The sequence below is a fragment of the Thunnus thynnus genome, chromosome 10 (genome assembly GCF_963924715.1).
Source record: "Thunnus thynnus chromosome 10, fThuThy2.1, whole genome shotgun sequence".
NCBI classification, from domain to species: domain Eukaryota; kingdom Metazoa; phylum Chordata; class Actinopteri; order Scombriformes; family Scombridae; genus Thunnus; species Thunnus thynnus.
The window spans coordinates 21,142,368-21,163,282 of NC_089526.1; the positions used below are offsets into that span (position 1 = coordinate 21,142,368).

At 39.0% G+C, this 20,915-nt stretch overlaps 1 protein-coding gene across 3 annotated transcripts in view; it reads right to left on the reverse strand.

The window, feature by feature from the left end:
* Positions 1-20,915, reverse strand: part of LOC137191730 (F-actin-uncapping protein LRRC16A-like) — a 76,244-nt gene that overhangs the window by 38,429 nt on the left and 16,900 nt on the right. For all 3 annotated transcript variants that reach the window (XM_067602075.1, XM_067602074.1, XM_067602073.1), the window contains exons 3-5: positions 8,673-8,723; positions 2,624-2,683; positions 296-417 (exon numbers count right to left, since the gene is read on the reverse strand). In XM_067602075.1, the coding sequence (XP_067458176.1) occupies positions 296-417; positions 2,624-2,683; positions 8,673-8,723 (233 nt within the window). The remainder of the gene's footprint in view (positions 1-295; positions 418-2,623; positions 2,684-8,672; positions 8,724-20,915) is intronic.

Sequence of the window (20,915 nt, forward strand, 5' to 3'; positions counted from 1 at the left end):
CAAATGTCTTCTTTAGTGCAACCAACAGCCCCAAACCCAAAGATAATTAGTGTAGTATCATGTATGACAAAGAAACACCTGAAATCATCACGTTTTACCAGCTAAAACTAGTACATTTTGGGCATTTTAGCTTGAAATAATGCTGAAACAATTATTCGATTATCAAATTAGTTGCTGTCTAATTTTCTATTGATTGACTAAACAATTAATCAACTGCTCATTGCAGCTCTAGAATGGGTACATATATATATACATGGCTACTAGACACATACACAGGCACAAAGGTAGGACTCACCTGGGTGGTAAACCAGGACATATCCTTAGCAGACAGTTTCCTATGTGAGCGACCACCTCATTGACCTCCTCTGTGGAGAGCAGCTTCAGAGAGAAGGAGCCACGCTCGTACTCTATGAACAGCTAAAAGGACAAGACATACGTGTAATTAGGGATCCATACCACCATGAATGGTTCCACTTACTGTACACCTGCTTCAACCACAATTGTACTCATTTAGCTAGAAAACAGAGTTGGTCATAAGTGTTTTCTTTGCTCTTTACCATCCACTGAGTCAGTCTAGTTAAAAGTCTATAACAAGAGTTTATTGACAGTGAAAGAATAGAATGAATCTATCATGCGTCAGTACGTTATATACATGCAGTTACATCTCTCCCCTGTTTCATATTTACTTTTCTACCTATCTACTGCTATGTATCTATCAACTGAATCTACCCAGCAATAATATGAGTATCACATCCTTCCATCCACCAATATCTTTTGCATTAAGTAAAAGTAAAGATTTAATGACATTTACCAAGACTGGCTAACCATTTCAGTGTTCACAGCAATTATGCAAATGCATGTGCATGTAACTGGATACGTGCCACCTCTGTAGGCCAAAATTAACATAATCCTTACTAGCACTTATTAAACACAGGAGACCATCAGACAAGATATTAAGAGGACTGACATCTCTCGAGATGAGTGGGAGAGAGGTTGAGCTGCAGGAACAGTGTGGTTAGTGACAGATTATCATATTTTGTAGGTAGATCATGCTAACTGACAGCAAGCCAGCTGTGGTCAAAAAGTCAAAAGGAAGTTCTCTCCACACGGAGAACATCTATCCCAGAGCTATCATTTCTGGGCCTGAGAAATGTTATTTTTACGTGCTTCACATATAAATGAGTTTTTAAGGATCATGCTAGCATTCTAGATATTTTACATTCCATTTTCTCATATTTGTCCATCTCCTACCAGCTACAGCATCTGTTGTGATTACAGACTTAAACTGGAGGACTTGTGTTCGAGTAGGGCTGAGCAATAAGACCAAAATCTCATATCCCGATAACGATACATATCACAATATAGAACATTTTCTGTAAATTCAATGAATAAATAGTTCCTGGTCCTGGTTTCTGATTATTACACTTACAGTAACGTAGCAAGTCTGGTTTTCATCAACTTGAGTACTTCACCTGGTTTACTGTTTCTCCTCTGCTGCGCTGTGTGTGCAGATCATTTACGGACGGCTGAGCCCCGCCAACAGTTATACGCAGAGAGCAGTGGAGAGCAGTGCGACCGTAAATGACAGAAAAACACAGTGGAGATTCTCACACTGAGCTGAAATAAAACAAGTGCACTGTAGGTAAATAACATAAATAAAATTAGTCTCTACTGCGTTTTGCTGTCATTTATGATCGCGCTCCTCTGCTCTCTGTGGTTCAGCGAGGGTGGGTCTGAGCCCTCTGTGTGTGTGCTGTACACACGGCGCAGCAGAGGAGAGACATTGAACCATGTAAGTTCTCAAGTTGATGACAACTAAACTCATTACATTACTGTAAGTGCAATAAAAGCTTCACAAGTAAAAAGTCAAGAAGAGTAATTTATTAATGTAATCCGAGCAAAAGATGGACAGACTCCAAATGATGAAAAATATCGCCGTAAAGAGTGTGATTTGTGACACAACAGCATAAATGATAGAGCATAATATGAAATGACATGCGTTTTTCTATTGTCACACGATATATTCATATCATACAGCCCTAGGTTCAAGCACCCATATCAGCAAACATCCATCCTGCTGAAGTGTCCCTGAGCAAGACAATAAATGCATGTTGACCTTTAACCTTACTAGAGAGGAAAGACGTGTCCTAGCAATAGTTTTGGTTGTTCTGTACACATTTACTAGTATTTATATAGTATATCAGGTGAATATGGGATGCTACACTTGATAATCTTGGTGAGAATTCCTCCCAAATTTGATTGTTAAAATAAAACACATAGGTACTCAAGTGCATATTGCCCTGTACAAAAAGTAGTATTATAATGCTCTAGTGTTTTGCTTCTCTCCTGGGTCCAGTTTTAACGATCTCGAGCCTTCTTTTCTTAGTTTATGTGGCTCTTCTGTCATTGTAAATACGTTTATTGTCAGAAATCAACAGTGGAAACTTCACAGTAAAATTTGTGATATTAAAATATAGAGAGGAAAAAGACAGAATGTGAATGAAATGCCAAATTTCAATAAAAATATAACAAAGATATGTGGTGACCTGGTAAACCTGGTAAAGTTCAATTTAATATTTCTGAACATGTTAGACACTGTTAATTTTGGTGCGAGGTTCTGTACCTGTGTAGGCTTGTTACAAGCAATCCCCTGGATCTCCAGATAATTAAAGGAGTGTTCCACCTAAAAAGAAAAGAGCACAGAAAAATATCATTAAAAAACATACACTTTACACAAGGATTATCCAAACAGCTGTGTATAACTGAACACAAACTATGTAAACACACTTTTTCTCACCTGCTACAGTATGAACCATATCTTTTCATAAGTCTGCTCCAAACATTACTTACAAAATATGAAAGGTAAAGAGTGTAGAGTTGAATCAGTGGATGACAGGTATACTGACACAATCTACTATACTAACTATAGCAACAACAGTATGTGTTCTATATCTATGAGAGAAATTGTTTCTAATAACAAGAATCTAGTACAGTGACTGTCTGTCTGAGGAATGCTGTGTAAAAATATGTCTGTTCCATAATTAATAGGTTGGGAAGCAGTCGTTTCTTGTTTCTTTCTCAGCTCCTGTGCAAACTTCTTCATCACTGACTCACACATTTCGATGGTTTTTCAGGTCAACATGAGACATGTTTGTAGGTTAAAAGGAAAACTAAGACTGGGATGAGATACAGTCACTTAATTGTTAAACTTAATCAGCTCTACTATCCCGCTACTCAATCCCAACCAACATAATTAATTTCATATGCAGCAGTTCTAGGATTTACTGCTCATTTGTAGGAAAGGATTTGTTCTGATTTGCATGTGGGTACGAATATTTTTTCTTCCTCAGTGTTGTATATTTTGCTTCCTGAATTGTTTTAATAAAGCAGGAGTTGAATGCTGCACTGACAGAAAATGGAAAGTAAGTCGGAAAAAGGTCTCATCCTCACTTCTCTACTCAAAAGCTAAAGACAAGTAGAACAGTCTTAAATCCACATGTTCTATTTCTGTTTCAGGAGAACATTTCATGACAATGACTACAAAGAAAAGCAGCAGTCTGCCTTTCCATACCTAAAAAGGACAGAGAAAGAGATCCTTTTATGTGAGAAGGAGAACTTGTGCATACAAAAGCCTACTACTGTTTACTACTGTATGTACACCGTTTTCCTGCTCTCTCTCTCTCTTTCTCTGTCTATCTCTCTCTCTCTCACACACACACACAGTACAGTGCCTGAGGGCAGGCCAGGGAGCGAGGCCAGACTATTCCAGGTGGGCGCTGTGTTCCTGAGGCTTGGCTCAGAGATGAGAGGAGACAGAGGATAAGCAGACTGTCTGTCTACTGTCTGACTATAGTATGCAGTGTGTGTGTGTGTGTGTGTGTGTGTGTGTGTGTGTGTGTGTGTGTGTGTGTGTTTTAGCACTGCCTGTGGTTTATTCACTCATGTTTGGTCTATGATCTAGAAATAACTCCACAATAACAGTTTCTCTATTGATTGTGGCACTATGTAAACGCACACACATGCACGCATGCATGCACACACACACACACACACACACACACACACACACATACACACACACACACACACACACACACACACACACACACACACACACACACACACACAATTTATATTCAACAATTTAACTGAACAGACTTATTATTCAAAAAGGAAAAAATTCTAATAGACAATGACACTAAATAAAAAAATCAACGCTCAGTTCATCACATCTTCCTTTGTTAAACAAAGAGACAAATTATTAACAAGGACAACGTGACAGCAGCAGAAATATGCAAGATTATTCTTGTTTTTAAGCAATAGTATAACTTCTGAAATAAGAATTAACACATTCTCCTCTTAGAAATTAAAAGTTAACTTCATAAATAATAAAACACACACTTACTCTATTCAATACACTCAGGGGTTTGTGCTTCCACTTCCTTCCTTGGTCTGGTATGATCTATAGCTAATGGTGACTAATGTTAGCTAACGCTAGCAAACAGCATTCAGCATTTACCCTTATCCCATAATTTGCTACTTCATCCACTGTTCAACAAATGTTACTTGCTTTAATAACAGACCAACAGCACTTTGCAACTTTACACTAACACCTCAAACTCATCAAAGGTATCATCTTGAATGAAAGATCACTACCAGCTATCATCAAACACAACCACAGACAGAGCAGGTGAGAATGTATTTAATAATTAGTTATAATAAATTAATAATGCAACACAAGTGTGTATCTGTTAGCTCACAGTGTATTTGAGTATGGTAGTGCAGAATACAATACAATATGCAGTAAACATTGACCTCTTTCAAGTTCTGGACAATCAGAACATTTCATACAAGTAAATGGCATAGGTAGAATATTAATGCAAACGTCAGCCAATGATAAGAGAGCATCCTGATACATATGAGCTCTAGCCAATGGCAAGACATCATGCTGGCAGGGGCAGGGAGTGACCAAATGCCTGAATAATTGCCTCGTTCACTCATTCGTTCATTGTCCATCTGCCACTTTAGCCGCTATCCTCCTCTTTTCTTTTTAAACATCGGGATTCTGTTACAGTGAACTATGTAAACTGTAGATTTTCAGATTAGTAGGATCAACAAACATTTCTCTGCTTGTGATTACTATTACTTCAGGCTTATTTGCATTAGATTAGATGAGATGTTTTGCATTAATTAATGAGCTATGCTCATTGTGATGTTTTGTTACATAAACTCTTATTTCTGACTTTGAGCTGAGAGAAGAAAATTAAAGGTGTAGTGTATATGCGTGTCACGCATAAAGCAGCAAGAGGCTACAAGAGCTGCACAGACAAAAGGAAAAGAGAGAGAGATGAATAAATGTGTGTGTGAGAGAGAGCATGTGTGCGTGTATTTGGGAGGAGACACTGACAGACTGTAAAGCCCTGCAGCTTCTGAAGAGGAACCCAACCATCAATTGGAAAGAGACAAACAGAGAAAAACCCACTATATAAGTATATGAGAGAGCTAGAGGGGGTATCAACTACTACCAAGAGAAGAGAAATGTGTTTAACTGAGGGTTTACTGCTACTGCCTTACAATACTTAAATATCAAGGTCTCGGCTTCCCTCAGGAGAGCAATACTGATGAAATCTCCACCTGCAGATTGTTCTCTTGTGTGTTTCAGATGCATCTCTGACATAAACACTCAAAACTGTCTCAGCTTTGATTAAACAAAACAAAACCACTGAATCTACAGAGGATGTACTTTATATACAGTCTATTCAAGAGCTCATGTGTTGAAGCAATTAACAGAGGCTAATCTTCATTTGCCATCTCCACTGTAATATAGATTTCACATAATTAAAAAAATCAATATACAAGGAGATATACTGTAACAGTCAGCTCATGTTAATCAATGCTGGCAGGCTTCATCTTTTAACAATGACAGTATGCAGCAAGAACACACCCAGCACTTGCACGACTGGTGGCATAGTGGAAATCTGAATAAAAAAAAGATCTTTCATTCAAATAGAGTTTTAATAAATTGGTCAATAAGTAATTAATTTGATTCTTTTATTTCCTTCTGCATGACTTTCAAATTAGTGAGATAAACTATGGCCAATTCACATTGACAGAAAATGAATTAAGAACACTTTCGATAACTGATTACTACTTAATTAACCAAAACTTTTAAATGATCCTTGGTTTCAGATTCTCAAAGGCAAGAATTTTCTGAACGACTAATCGAATAATAAAAAAAACAACCCATAGCTTAATCAATAATGAAAATAGTCTTTAGTTCCAGACAGTTCCTGGAGAGGATGCGACACATCAGTTACTTTTAAGATAAAAAGCACCAGATTCAATTGGATTAGAATCAGACATTGTAGGTTATCCCTGCTGACCTTTGGCACAGTGGTGCGTGGGGGAAGGAAAAATGGAGCGATAAAGGAAAAGAGACAGAAGGAGAAGAGAGAGAGGGCTGAGGAGCCAAGGGAAATGAAGGTGAAGAGTGTAAGAAGGAAGTAATCTGGATTGTAGGGAAAGAATGGGAGGATGAGAGTGAGAAAGCTGAACGAAAGGGCTTAAAGGGAAGGAAGGAGAAGAGAGCAAAGGTGATCTGTGGCTGTAATCTGGCTAAGCAGAGCCAGGGAAGGTGATGCAGATTTGTTGCAAAAGATCTGACTGCCAAAGGAGGGCATCTAGTTCATGTGTGTAAAAAACACATCCAAGATAGACAGACCTATTACACACTTCATCACCCCATGTCACTAAATCAAATTTACGAGATTCACCTTAAGAAAGTTCAATAACTACGCTGAAAAGTTTGCAGCAAGACTTATCATGTTGTCCTGATCAAGCAAATATAAAAAGAGTACAAAACATCCAAAGTAGGGAGAGGAGAGTAAAACAGAGGAGTGTGAAAAGATGCAGAAAAGGAGACAAAGAAAAAGAAAAAAGTGCAAAAGAGACATACAGTATAAGCACAGTGAGACAGAAATAGGATTCATAGTGGAGAGGAAGGTTGTTTAAGGGAGGTGGAGGTTAGTTCTTCATAAAGCAGGTGTCTAATCCCTCCAGGTCAGAAGAGATCACACCGACAGAAACCAGATGCAGAGCCAGCTAAATAAACAGATCCTAAACCTGCAGCTCATAATACTGGAAAAACACTTAATGTGAAACAGGGTCAACTTGAATGTTTATGGCCTCTCCTACCCCCAGTAAACCTATAAATCAGTTTTCAAGCAACTAATCAATCACCAAAACTGTCCCTGCAGGCATCTTATTGACTGGAAAGAATACAGCTACTAGAGGCGCTACTTGCTAGTAAATATTTCCTGGACCTGGAACAAGAAATTATGCTATGTGATCTCATAACTTGGAGAAAATACTGAGAAGTGCAACTCTTTCCTACCAGAAGGCATCACCAGTTGGTAAAACACATATTTACAGACGTATGTTTTATGAATCTGTGCTTTGGTTAGTGTGTGTGTGTGTATGTGTGTGTGTATGTGGTTATAAAGTGTAACTATATCCTGTGATCATTTCACATAAACAGAGAAAATAATTAAATTCTAATCAAATGAAGTGCCTGGTAGTACAGTATGTTGCATATTTTACAAACAAAGTTATGCACACATTGGTTGGAAACCAATCAGCAGCTATTTTGATAATCAAATAATCATTTTAGTCATTTTTTAAGCAAAAATGCCAAATATTCAGTGGTTGCAGCTTTTCAAATGTGAGAATTTAAAGCTTTTTTGTGTTATACACAATAATAAAGTGAATATCTTTGGAGTTTGGGGCTGATCAATCAAAACAAGATGGGCATTTTTCTCTATTTACAGTCCTTGAAGCAAGTTTTTGTCAACTTTTTCCAATGACAATACAAAAGTACTTATAGTGCTTAGAAAAAATGCAAATTTAAACATCTACAATTCCAATACAACATGGGAAATTCTAACTGCTGATGAAAGACTTAAAGCAGAGTGATCTGTACGCCAACCACACTGATACCAAAATATATAGCCTATTGATGTCTACAAACTTTTCTCTTTATTAATATACTTTATTTCTCCATATATTATCTGAACACACTGTACTTTAAAGTGCATTCATGGATTTTCATGTGTTGAAGGCATGAGTCTGATGTGAAGTTTTGTAATGGCAATAGTGATAGAAATAGTTGCTGAATTGGTGCTGTTGAAAGTTTTAGTGAACATCTGCACTGTGTTACTGCTCTGCTGGTTTTCATGTGGTAGCAGTGACAATGATGCTGGTAGAGATGATGACAGATGTTTCATTGCCGGTGATGCAGTTGCCATCTGCGCTGTATTATGCCACCACTGTTCCATGTTAAAAAGAAAACAGGCTTCTCAACCAGTTGTATAATTGCGCTGCAACCAGGCGCACACAGAGTTGCTTTTTTAGACCCTCGTTTACTCTCATCAGCCATGCAAAACACACAAGCATAACGTAACTGTTGTATACACGTCATAACTGAAAGACTGTGTGGGGCTGTAGGAAGAGGTTCCTAAGTAACATCCAACATTGAATTTGTGATGAATATTTGCAGGCATAATGCTCTATTACTGGTACTATATATTGTTTTTTACAGTAGTTACTAGAAAAATTGTTGAATTCCATTGATTTTGCAGCACAAAACGGACTTAAGACAGAGTTGCTTCTCTTACCTTGGTGGGAATACGTGCTGTCAAGAGGTAGGCTCGGTGAGATGCAAGAGCCTGAGAAAGAGAGAACAGAGTGAATAATGAGTATGTAGCTGTAAATATACACTCTGTCGCCGTAAATACACACTCTGAACGACAAAAAGTAGGAAATGACACAGAGCACAAAGAGCTCTCCTGTTGACTCATCAAGATGAAAAGGCTCGTGACTCTGAAACAGCTCTGTCAGTACGAAGGTAGAGAAAAAACAGAGGAATGACAATGCAGAGAAACATTCCTCTCTACTTGAACATGTAAACAGACATTTATCACAAAATCATTTACACAAATGTTCTGTATTAACCAGCACAACACACCCAGATGTTTATTGCATGTAGCCATGATACATTTGTTTTTACTGGAACACCCGTTGTCTGAGTGAGGCCATCATGGGTCAATGTGTTTTTCTTGATTTTTTGTTTGTGTAGCTTTGCTTGCTGACCAAACTGCACAACAACTTCCACTGTTAGAGCACATGGTGAGGACTACACTTGCTTCTGTTGCCGAGTTGTGAAGGAAAAGTCGAAGCTCAAGGAGGCACAACTGGAATGCACAAACTTGACATTCCTATCCAGACGAGCAGCCCTGAAAGGTCATTTGGCTGGTTTATTGAGATGGCTGCCGTAGAATGTGATATTGTTATAGAGATTATTTGCACAACTCATGTGACTAAGAATGTGTAAATACAGACAAAGACATCATTTTAAGAGAGATTCCAGCGCTGCGTACATTGAATAACTCAAACTTTGAGTCTCTCTAGTACATCAGCATAACAGTATAAAACTCTTTGACAGACAAGACAATTCAACAGAGGAACAAATGTCACTGCCATAAAAAATATTAACTTTTAAAAGTGAAACAAGTTCAGTGTCTATAAAGGGCTGTTTAAAAACTGATGTCATGTGCAGGACAGCCAAGACTTTTCAGGCCTTATGACACTAACTGTACACATGGCTGCTGCCTTAGCCTCCACGTGCCAAGACACTGGTAATTTTCCTGTCAAAAAATATCACCACACACCACAAGCTGACCTTTAAAAGTATTAGAGGGACACTGCCATCTATCTTCTTAAGAGAAAACACAAATACCCTTTTCCGTCAGTAAAGGCACATGCTTTCATTTCATTATTTTCATCGATTTATCTGTCAATAATTTTGTAAATTAAACGATTCATTGTTTGGTCTCAAAATTTTAAGGAAATTGTGAAAAAAATGCTCTTTGACAATTTCCGAGAACCCAAGTTGATACAACAAGTTGACATTTAAAGCTATAGTATATAACTATTCTGCATTAAAATGTCTAAAAATGACTAGATCTATGTTATATAATTTGTTCAGTTGTGTACTTTCATTATCCCAAATGTTTCCAACAAATTTCAAACCCAGAGAAATCCATAATTTTAATCAAGGTAACAATCCATTTCATTTGGTCGCCTGTCAATGGCATCATACCCCCTCTACCAAAGAGTATACGTGCGTCAGCATTGTGGTTGTCCGCCACAATAGTGTCTGCCAAAGAGTATACCCCTACAAGATAATGTGGCTGTCTTTTTGACTTTTATTGACTTTTATTCAGTTTCAAGCCACATTTTTATGATTAACTTTTTAGATCTTAGTCATTCTTAAATATATCCTTTAACCGGATGAAGGATTTTAGCCATTGGATGTCTGAATCTTAAGTTATCAGAGAAACAAGCTGAGCAAACGTTAGCAGCAGCTCGGCTCACACAGAGCCCCTCCTGGATGTCTTCTATCCGCGGAACAGTGTCAGAGAGACACAGATTTTTTATGTGAAACTGCTTTATTCACTGTTTTTATCAGTTTTAATCACAGTGTACATTTGTTTTGGAGACCTCTGCCAGTAAAAACCTCCTGAATAATGAACACTGAAGTAATCCTAAACCAGAGAAGCTGGTTGTTTAACAATGAAGACAACAATTCCCATAATCCCACGCTACTTCACACCGTCATCACACTCCATCTTTTGTTATTGTTTTGATTGAGAGACCCCTAGCGGAAGAAATTACATATTATGCATTTAAATTTCGTGATTTGTTTGCCTCAGTGTTCCATAATCTAATGATATTTACTTTACTCTCAAAGAAAAACAGCAAATTTTTCACTTTAAAAAGCTGGAACCAATACATTTTTTGAATTTTTACTTAAAACAATCAATTATCAAAATTGTAGTCATTGAAGTGGCTAAAAATTACCTTTGTGGCAAGCCATCTCCTACAGTAGGTTTCTATTTTCACTGTCTTGACAGCATTCTTTAATAAAACTGATATGTCACCAAAAAAAAAGATACAGCTCCAAAAGTGACTCAGACCTGCTGGTTTTGAATTCTGCAACTTACTGTAAAGATGGAGGAAGAAGCTAAAGAATAAAAAATAAAAAATAAATAAATGGATGAAAACAAGGAATATCAGAATAAAATGAAGAAATAAAAAACTGGGTTTAGAGTAGATTAAAAATATGCACAGAAGGAGAGTGAAAAGGCAAGAAAGAGAGTAAGAGACTGACAACAGATAGAGAGGAGGGAAGAAGAAAGATTGATTAGATGTGAGAGGAATGACATGAGAAAAAACTGGAGAGTAGATGTAAAGTCAGAGGAACAGACGATAAAAATGAAAGAGCTCAGAGGAGAGAAACGGACAGAGAGCACAGCATACTAACATATTGCAGATAAATAATGACCGGCATCAAGAGCAAGGAAGGAAAGACGAGCAGGGAAGGACGAGAGGACACAAAAAAAACAAGATTAAGCCAAGTCTAAAAACTGTCAGAATCTTTTGAAAAGACATAAAAAAGAAACAGAAGGAAGAGAGACGGGGGTAAAAAGGATGACAGTATCTTCCAGCCCTCTGTGGCTCAGCTCCACAGGCAGGCTCTGTGTGGTTTGATGTGATGGAGACCGACAGGCAAGCCTGCGTGACCAAAGATAACCTCTCCTAAAGAGCACCAGTCACCACTGCTATGCTCAACTCTCCCTCTCACTTTCTCTTATTCTGTCGTCTATATGGTAGCTTTCATGTGTATAGTACTACTGTATGTATGTGCAGGTATGCTGGTGGGGGAATCTTCTATGCTAGCTTTGCTTTAAAAGAAACATTTGCCTTAGATGAGTGTTTTTTATTAATACATAAATCTGGTTTATTACAATGTGGGTCTTATTTTAATAGGTTTGGCCACAGTTTCTTTCAGATATGGTGCCATTGTAATCATATTTTACATTAACAGCAATAGCAAAATAGTGGCCACTAAGTGTGTAGAAAGTTGCATTTTTTACTGTCTGTATTATCTCAGGAGTGAAAGAAAATGAAGCCAATTTGTAGAAAAAGTGTTAAGCTGCAGAACTTTGTAGTTGGAAAACTGGAATCGTCTTCGTCTGCATGACCACCTATAACTTCCTTTTTATTTTCCACAGCGGGAAGCCCTGGGTGTGTGTGTGTGTCATGGTCACGGTTCTAGTTCTTCAGTTCTTCTTATTGTACTTGTGGTTTTTCAGGAGCTTGAATAGCTTCAGCTGCCGTCACACACAAGAACGATGACCAAGAACCTGCTGACTCTAGTGAACAGCAGGTATGAGCTGACCACTGAGGCTTCACCTTTTCTGTCTTAATAGAGGGCAGCAAATTATTCACTACTTATCAATGATCGCATGAAAGCAATCAGTCAACAGCAGATGGATACTTTAAAAAGAACGCTTCTGTCCTTCTGCCTGCCAAAATGAATTCAGTGCACCTTAAAACTTCAACTTTAAACTTTTAGACTGATTCATGTTGCCACCACCTCTTCGTTTTTCCTTTAGCTTTTCACCCTCCCATCCTCTTCCTGTCAATGCATGACTGCCCCTCTGCAGTGCGGTGCTCCTTCCATCTGCCCTTTTGAGTGGACAAAGCCATAACAGTAACATACTCCCCCCCCCCCTTTGTATCTGCCCTTTTCTCTCTCTCTCTCTCTCTCTCGCTCTCCCTCTCTCTCAGACTTAAAGCTTTGAGCCTCCCCGTCAGCCAATGATTTCACAGCGGCCGCCATCCCGCCTTCAGCTCCACTCAGCCAACCAGATGGCAGCAGCATTGGAGCATGTCTACAAGACCAGAGAGAGCATCTGCTATTACACTCTCTCACTCACACACACACACACACACACACACACACACACACACACACACACACACACACACACACACACACACACACACACACACACAGCTCTGCTAGGGTCTTTCTGAGCCAAAACAATTTTATTATGAAAATTTGAGACTTCGTTGATACATTTTTCGGGTTATTTTTATATAAAAAATAATATAATGATAAAAAGCTACTTAAGAAAATATTCAGTACACACTGTAGAGTTTCTGCTTCACAAACACACACACACACACACAAACATCATGAGAGTAAGTCGACAGTGTCTTGAACCCTATTAAAGTGTCAGTAATAGACAAAGACCTGTGAAGTGTATGTTTCTGAGTGTGTGTGTGCGTGTTTGTGTGTGTGTTGTGTGTGCAGTGATTCCCAGATTATCTTTTTTTCTGTCAAACTGTCAACCCAACTACCCCCCGCCCTCCCGTTTAAACACCCCTCATGTGCACTCACTCACACACGCACATTGTGTTACTATGGCAACAGCTCAGCCCATATTGCACACAAATTTGTGACTACACACACACACACACTACACTGATAGACACTCACTCACACATGAAAGTAGCACGCTGCAGTGCCGAGCCTCGCCTGAGAATGTCAATGAGTTTTCAGACCCCCCCCCCCAAACAGCATTCATGATAGCCTACAGTTACGCTGAATCTGTGTAGAAACTGAAGCAGCACAGAGCAATGTTTCATCTGCAGTCATTCAGCTGTGGCAGCACTCAGCCAAAGGAAATCTACCCCCCTCCCCTAAAAATGCTTTTATTCATCCATCATGTCTTGGGCTGCTTTCATGCTCTGTTCTTTGGATCTATTTCACCATTTTGCATCTATACTTTTAGTTTGGGTGAAACCAGGGTCCTTATAAACTCACCAAAATGCTTGCTCGAAAATGCTTCTAATATTTGACCACACTGAGGTATGCCTGACTCAGTTTGCTGGATATTTAAACATTAATGAACATAAATTTTCTTTTTTCATGTACTTAATTTTTTTTCCCCCTACTTTGTCCATTACCTGTAATGTATTTGAACAAAGACGCAGCTTGAATACTTACAAAAAGCAAACTCAGTGGTAAAATAATCAGTTGATGAATCAATCAGTCGATTGACAGAATATTGAATGATATTAGAATTAATCTACAAAAAATTGGATAATAAATTAATTATTTATTGAGCAAACATGCCAAACATTAGCTGGTTGCAGCTTCTCAAATGTGAGCATGTACTGCTTTAATCTGAGCACTTTGGGGTTTTGGACAGTCAGCAAAAAAACAAGCAAATTAATGGACATTTAACACTCTCGGACATTTTGACATTTTTAGAGCTGCAACAATTAGCCGATTAATCATTAAGTCAATTCACAGAAAATCAATCAGCAACTATTCTGATCATCGAATTATCATCTTAAAGCAAATAAGCCAAAAATCTGCTGGTTTCAGTTTCTCAAGTGTGATTATTTAGGGCTTTTTCTTTGTCATACATGATCACCTTCTTTCAGTTGTTCCCGTTTGGGGTCGCCACAGCGGATCATCCGTTTCCATCTCTTCCTGTCCTCTGCATCTTCTTCTGTTGTGCCAACCACCTGCATGTCTTCCCTCACCATATCTATAAATATCTTCTTTGGCCTTCCTCTTTTCCTCTTGCCTGGCAGCTCCATCCTCAGCGTCCTTCACCCAATATAACCAGCATCTCTCCTCCGCACATGTCCAAGCCATGTCAATCTTGCCTCTCCTGCTTTGTCTCCAAACCGTCCAACCTGAGCGGCCCCTCTAATATACTCATTCCTAATTCCGTCCATCCTCGTCACTCCAAATGTAGATCTTAGCACCTTCAACTCTGCCACCTCCAGCTCCATCTCCTGTCTTTTCATCAATGCCACCACCTACAAACCATACAGCATAGCTGGTCTCACTACCCTCCTGTAAACCTTCCTTTTCTCTCTCGCTGGTACCTTTCTGTCGCAGATTACTCCTGACACTCTTCTCCACCCACTCCACCCTTCCTGCACCCTCTTCTTCACCTCTCCTCCACACTCCCCGTTACTTTGAACAGCTGATCCCAAGTATTTAAACTCATCCACCACACAAACACATGACTTTCATTCCTCTTCTCTCCAGCGCATACCTCCACCTCTCCAGGCTCTCCTCAATCTGTCATACATGATAGTAAACTGAATATCTTTGGATTTCAGGAGAAAATTTAAAGATGTACCCTTTGATTCTGGAAAATTATAAGGGGCATTTTTCACTATTTTCTGTCATTTTTAGACAAAACGATTAATTGAGAAACTAATCATCAGATTAATCGATAATGAAAAAGGTCCTTAGTTAGTTGCAGCCCTATAAGCCCTATAAAATGACAGAAAATTCTGAAAAACGTTGATCACAATATTCAAAAGCCCAAAGTGATGTCTTTAGATTACTTGTTTTGTCCAATGAACAGTCCAAACCGTTGTATTTAGTTTAATGTCATATAAGCCATAGACAAGCAGTACATTTTTACACAATTAATCAACTAATTCTTTCTTCTCTTAATGGAAATAAAAGTTACAGTCCTAATATCAACAGCACAATGAAAAAAAACACAAGTACATTCATCCCCTCACGCCGCTGCTGAATCTGTATTGCATAACTAATGCCAGGACGTACTGCATGTGCATGTGTGCCTGGGTGTAAGATTAATGAGTCATGATGCGCTGGCAGCAAACTCAAATTGTCAACGCAGCACAGTGGAAAGGAGAGTATTTTTAGGGCTATACAGTGAAAGAGAGGGAGAGAGAGAGAGAACGATGGAGAGAGAGAGAGAGACAGGGAGAGATCAGTGAGTGAGCCAAGGAAAGTGGACACCAGAGAGACAGAGAAGGAGAGGAGGCGGAAGGGCAAAGCAAGTGAAATGACTTAACAGAATCAAAGTGCTGTTTTTTTCTGATAAGGAGCCAAGACTTAAATCCAATCAGGAGGGAAGATATTGAATGAAGGGAAGTGTTTAAAAACAGTTCCATCTCTGTCTAAACCAATGCTTTTGGGATGACCCCATGTAAGCTTTTAATATGCTATAATCAATCAGCTCTGCCTGGATTCAACACAGTGGATTGCTCTCTTCTTCTTATGCTGTACTTCTTCTTCTCCTCTTTTCTGTTCTTGCTCCTTCACATCATCATGTCCTCATCCTCCTTTAACCCTAAATTGCCTAACAAATATTTGCAATATATGATTAGGTTCCAAATGGTAAAAAAAGGACCATGACATCCATTTTACACCAGTATAGCTATATATTATAGTACAGTATGCAGTCAATATGTGGGACTCTGTGCTGTGGAATGTATGACTATTGGATAATTGAACCATTACTGCACAGAAAAATCCATTCTGTGCAGGAAGAAAAATGCTCAGTATGTTTTTCTTCCCCTGCAGTCTTGTTCTTTCTGTCTTCCTTATCTCAAATTGGATGCCAGGTGGACTGCACCATGAAGGCAAGTAAACTGTACATGAGGTACAGTCATCACACAACATACTAACAAACTTTGAAGTGTAATGTGAAATAGTTTTCTTTCCTTTCTTTTTAGTAGTGTAGTGTAGTGTAGTAGTTTCTGTGCCGTATTTCTGCTTTGTTTTTGTAGTACACACAGTATGAATATGCATGTGTTACAATACAGACAACAGAGAAGAAGAAGCACATGCTCACACTGTGGTTTTATCCCTGAATAATCAGGGATGGTGTAACTCAGTGTAAAAGAGGAGCAAGACTCTCCAGGCTGTTGTTAAATAGGATATTATACCGCGCAGAGACACTGTACAGCATCATGTGCAAAGCAGGGATAAAACAAATGAAAGTTCTTGAAAGGCCATTTATTGAACCATTAACATTTGGCATATGCATAAAGCAGTGTGTTAGATATTGTTTTTCCAGATATTAGAAATCTAGGTGCCAGTTACGTTACGAACAATTTCAACCTGCCTCTACCAATCTCAAAACTGTACATCATACATCAAATCATCCAATCATCCTGTGAACCTTGAACACAACATTTAAACCTCAATCCCTTCAGCTACAAAGGAAGCACTCTGTTCTATTTTCCTGCCATACTCCAGCAGTGGGAGTTGGCTCTGAAGCCAAAGATAACCACTTACCTACGTTGAAAGAGTGAGAATCCTCACAGGGAGACTCAGTAGGGCTGACGCAGGAAAGATCACCACGGTGGGATCGGCTCTACAGCCAACTTGAACTGAATCTGGTTCAAGAAAAGAGCCTTTTAACCACTGTACTAAACTGAGGCAGAGATATCATTTGTTCTACAATACATTGATTCTACATGGCCAAGACAAGCTGCTGCTGACAGTGCATCTGAGGTCTGATCTTGTGATGTTTGCAGACCCACACTGCCCCAAAACCATAGCACAATATGAGTATCTACTATTCTTTTTATAGTTCGGAGAAGAAGAGCTGTAGAAAAGCTAACATGATGCACAACCTGGTCTTCTTTCTGCAGTCTCAGACAACACAGGACCCATGATATGATAGTCTGGAGCCTTCCAAAAAACCATCTAAAGAACAGTATCAAACTTAACAGCCACCAGACAGAGTGATGGTCTGTCTGCAGCCTCATGACATTGTATAGCATCACCTTACCATTAAATATTTGTAGATTACAAAAAACCCCAAACAAAAACATCTAAAAATAAAAAGTCACTCACTGTTTAGGCAGCAAAAATGCTTAAAATTGTAACATTTATCTAGGAAAGGGTTTCAAGAGAACCAAGCAGCTAATCACTTTGTCAGGATACATTCCACATTTTGGGAGCAAACCATTCTCTAAGGCGCATATCCTCCCCACACCGCACTAGCAGCTAAGGAGAGCATTGAGAGAGCGACATCAATTTTCTTTTATCACTGCCCTGCTCATCATTATGTGTTTTACTGCTGAGGAGATGAGCGTGGTGAGGAACAAAGGCGGCTGACGGTGCTACTTCCTGAACAGATTTGATTGGCTGGTCACATCAGACCACAGCTGCGGCGAGCTGTGGCATGAATAAATGTGGTCTGATTATATTACATTTCATGGTTAAGTTAAGTTTTTTTTTATGCTACTGTTGCTGGTTTTAGTCTGAATACAAAATGTTGGCAAGTTGTACAATGTGTTTGAATAATGAATGAAACATGAACAATGTGAGCTTGAGAAATTAAGATATATATGGGGGACTTTGCAAATGATATAACTTGCCTTCAGAGGCAATTTGTCTTTTGACTGAAAACAAAAATGGAATTGAATACCATCAACATCACTAGTTCATGTTTGCTTTTACATTATCCCTACTGTATGTTGCCTGTATCTTTGCCTTTAGATCACTCAGTAACAAGCATCAAATATTCAGTCAACCTCCTAAATGTGTCGCAACACATCTGAGGCTGACGGACGCTTCAAAGGGCCAGGCAGTGGGATTAAATGATTGTGCTTTAAGATTAAGTTTATAGTCCAGGTTGGCAAGACGCCCTCCAACACTGGATAGATATCAGGGTTTTTAGGTACTAGACGCTGTTGGGGCTGATAGAGGGGGTTCCTCTTAGAACATTGTCAGCCTGCAGGGCGTCCCCTAAGAACCCTGTGTGTGTTTAGGTTACAGAGATAAGGAATAATCACAAGGGTTCATTCATTCATCAGCATGCCAGCCAGACACAATGGGGAGGAGGTGTGTGTGTGTGTGTGTGTGTGTGTGTGTGTGTGTGTGTGTGTGTGTGTGTGTGTGTGTAGCTATGTGATGGTGAGCCAAGGTTTCTGGGTAAATAGGATATTGCTTCAGACCAAAGGGATGAGAGAAAAAAAAGCCAGAGAGCGAGAGAGCAACAAGAAAGTAGAGGTGGACAAATTGTTATTTTTACAATTAACGTAACAAAGAAAACTGATGTGGAAAATGTCCCCAAACTGGAGTACAGTGCTTTGTCAAGGGGAGAGAGAGAGACATACTGTGCACAGGTATGACAGAGAGAGAGAGAGAGCGAGAGAGAGAGAAGAAAGGAATAGCAGACACAAAGGCAGAGCGGGGAGAAAGGAGGAGGGAGGGTGGGGGATTTCTTTCTGGGCTGGTGTTGGCATTACCCACGGTTTCCCTCTGGAATGGGTAGATAACATCTGTCAGCACTAATGACACACTTACACACACATACAAACACACACACACACACACACACACACAATGTTGAACACTGATTTAAATGATAAAAACACAGTCAGTGTGGTTTAGATCATGAATGATATTTGCCCCAAAGTGAAGCAAAGGTCCTCTTAAGATTATCAAAGTATAAATGATCAAAAGAAGATGTAGATGATATAAGACTAATACTCGGTTTCCTGTACAGACCCTAATGAGGCCCTATACACTTCAGAAGCAAAAGGAAAACAGAAAAACCTGAAAACAAGCCGAAGTAACTTTCAAGGTGTTGAAAAAAAGAGAAGGGGAGGTTACAAGTTTCACACATATCAGCAAAAAAAATGTAGAAATGTCTTATATATGATGGGGTCATAAAACATCAATACCCAGATCAATATATTGCTGTTCAAATTCACACTCATGACTTAGACACAAGGGTCTAGGTGAATGTTTCCTCTACAGTGTCTACTCTGTGGAATTTGAGCCCACCATCAGCTCAGTGCATTGCATGTAATGATGACAAAAGTAAAATAAAACAGTACAATGAAATAAAACCATAGAGAAAAAAAAGGTATGAAGGTTAGCAGTTTACAAAAGAAGAAGAAGATAAAAACAGTGATGCAACATTAACTGCAAGGACACCATAAAAACCACCCTTGCAGGAAAAGCATATGACAGTCATATGCAGTGTAGTCATTTTGCTGACAAACAGCTGCATGGGTGCATAACCAGATAGCTGTGACAGAGTCCTTGAAGGCAGATAGCACAAACTGTCCAATTTGAGACATGCTTCCAGTCTCTTCTTGTTTCTGTAGTTGGTTTCAAAATCAATGTTTAAACAGTCTTCAAATTAAAATACAGGTTTTAAGCAAACATTCACCATTGAGGCAACCAAAATGACAGGCAAGCCTCTCTAGAGGAGACAAATTATGCAGTTAGTCTTATTTTTATCACTTGGGCTTCAGTGTTTTGACAGAAAACATCACATTGATTAGATTTGATTGTTTTTGTGGCTGTTTACTATGACATGGCGCACAAATGTTGTTATCATCCAATCAATGCTGACTGTTGCTGTGACCTACAAACCCCATTCAATTACACCCAATGACAGCAGACAGACACTGTGCCATTATAACAGCCAAGAGCCTCTTTTCCCACAGTATGGTTAAACAGGATTCACTAGGGACAGGACCAGTCAAACCAGTTCAATACGTTCATGTGTAGCAGAAATGTGAAGTTTTTTAACAAAACTCGAACTAAGTTATTCATTGTTGTCACTGAAATGGAAAAAAAGACAAATGATTGGTCCATTTCATCTAGAGGTTGAAATCAGACATATTGGAAGTCAATACTGTGAGATTATAAAAACCATAACTATCAAGCCAACGACCTGAGGCAATTATATTGCTAAGCCCGTCTGAATGACAATGACCCTGACCTATGAGATAATGAAGATGAATGACTGTGGGCGGGGCTTACATGAGGCCAGGCACTATGGCTGGTTAATATCTCTCCAGAGAGGTTTTTGTAGGGCATTGTGGGCTTGAAACATGCAAAGCCTTGCAATAAAAAAAAATCCCTGTTCGGCTTGGTGAAGCGTAATACAACGCAAAGACTGATAGATACTCAGCCACTAAAATGTGACAGTGAGTGAACAGACTACAGGACATAATGAGCATGTTCAACCTTTTCACTTATTATGGGAACAGCCACACTGGGAATGTACACTACACACAGTATATAAAACAAGGATGTATTTCGAATGGTTGCACATATTGAAACAGAAATCAAATTACTGTTGCACACAAATACACACACATATATACACACTGAGAACCAACTCCATGCAGTATTCTCCTTAATTAACCGGCTCATTCAGCTGTGTCTCTGCAAGCACTTTATAGAAACC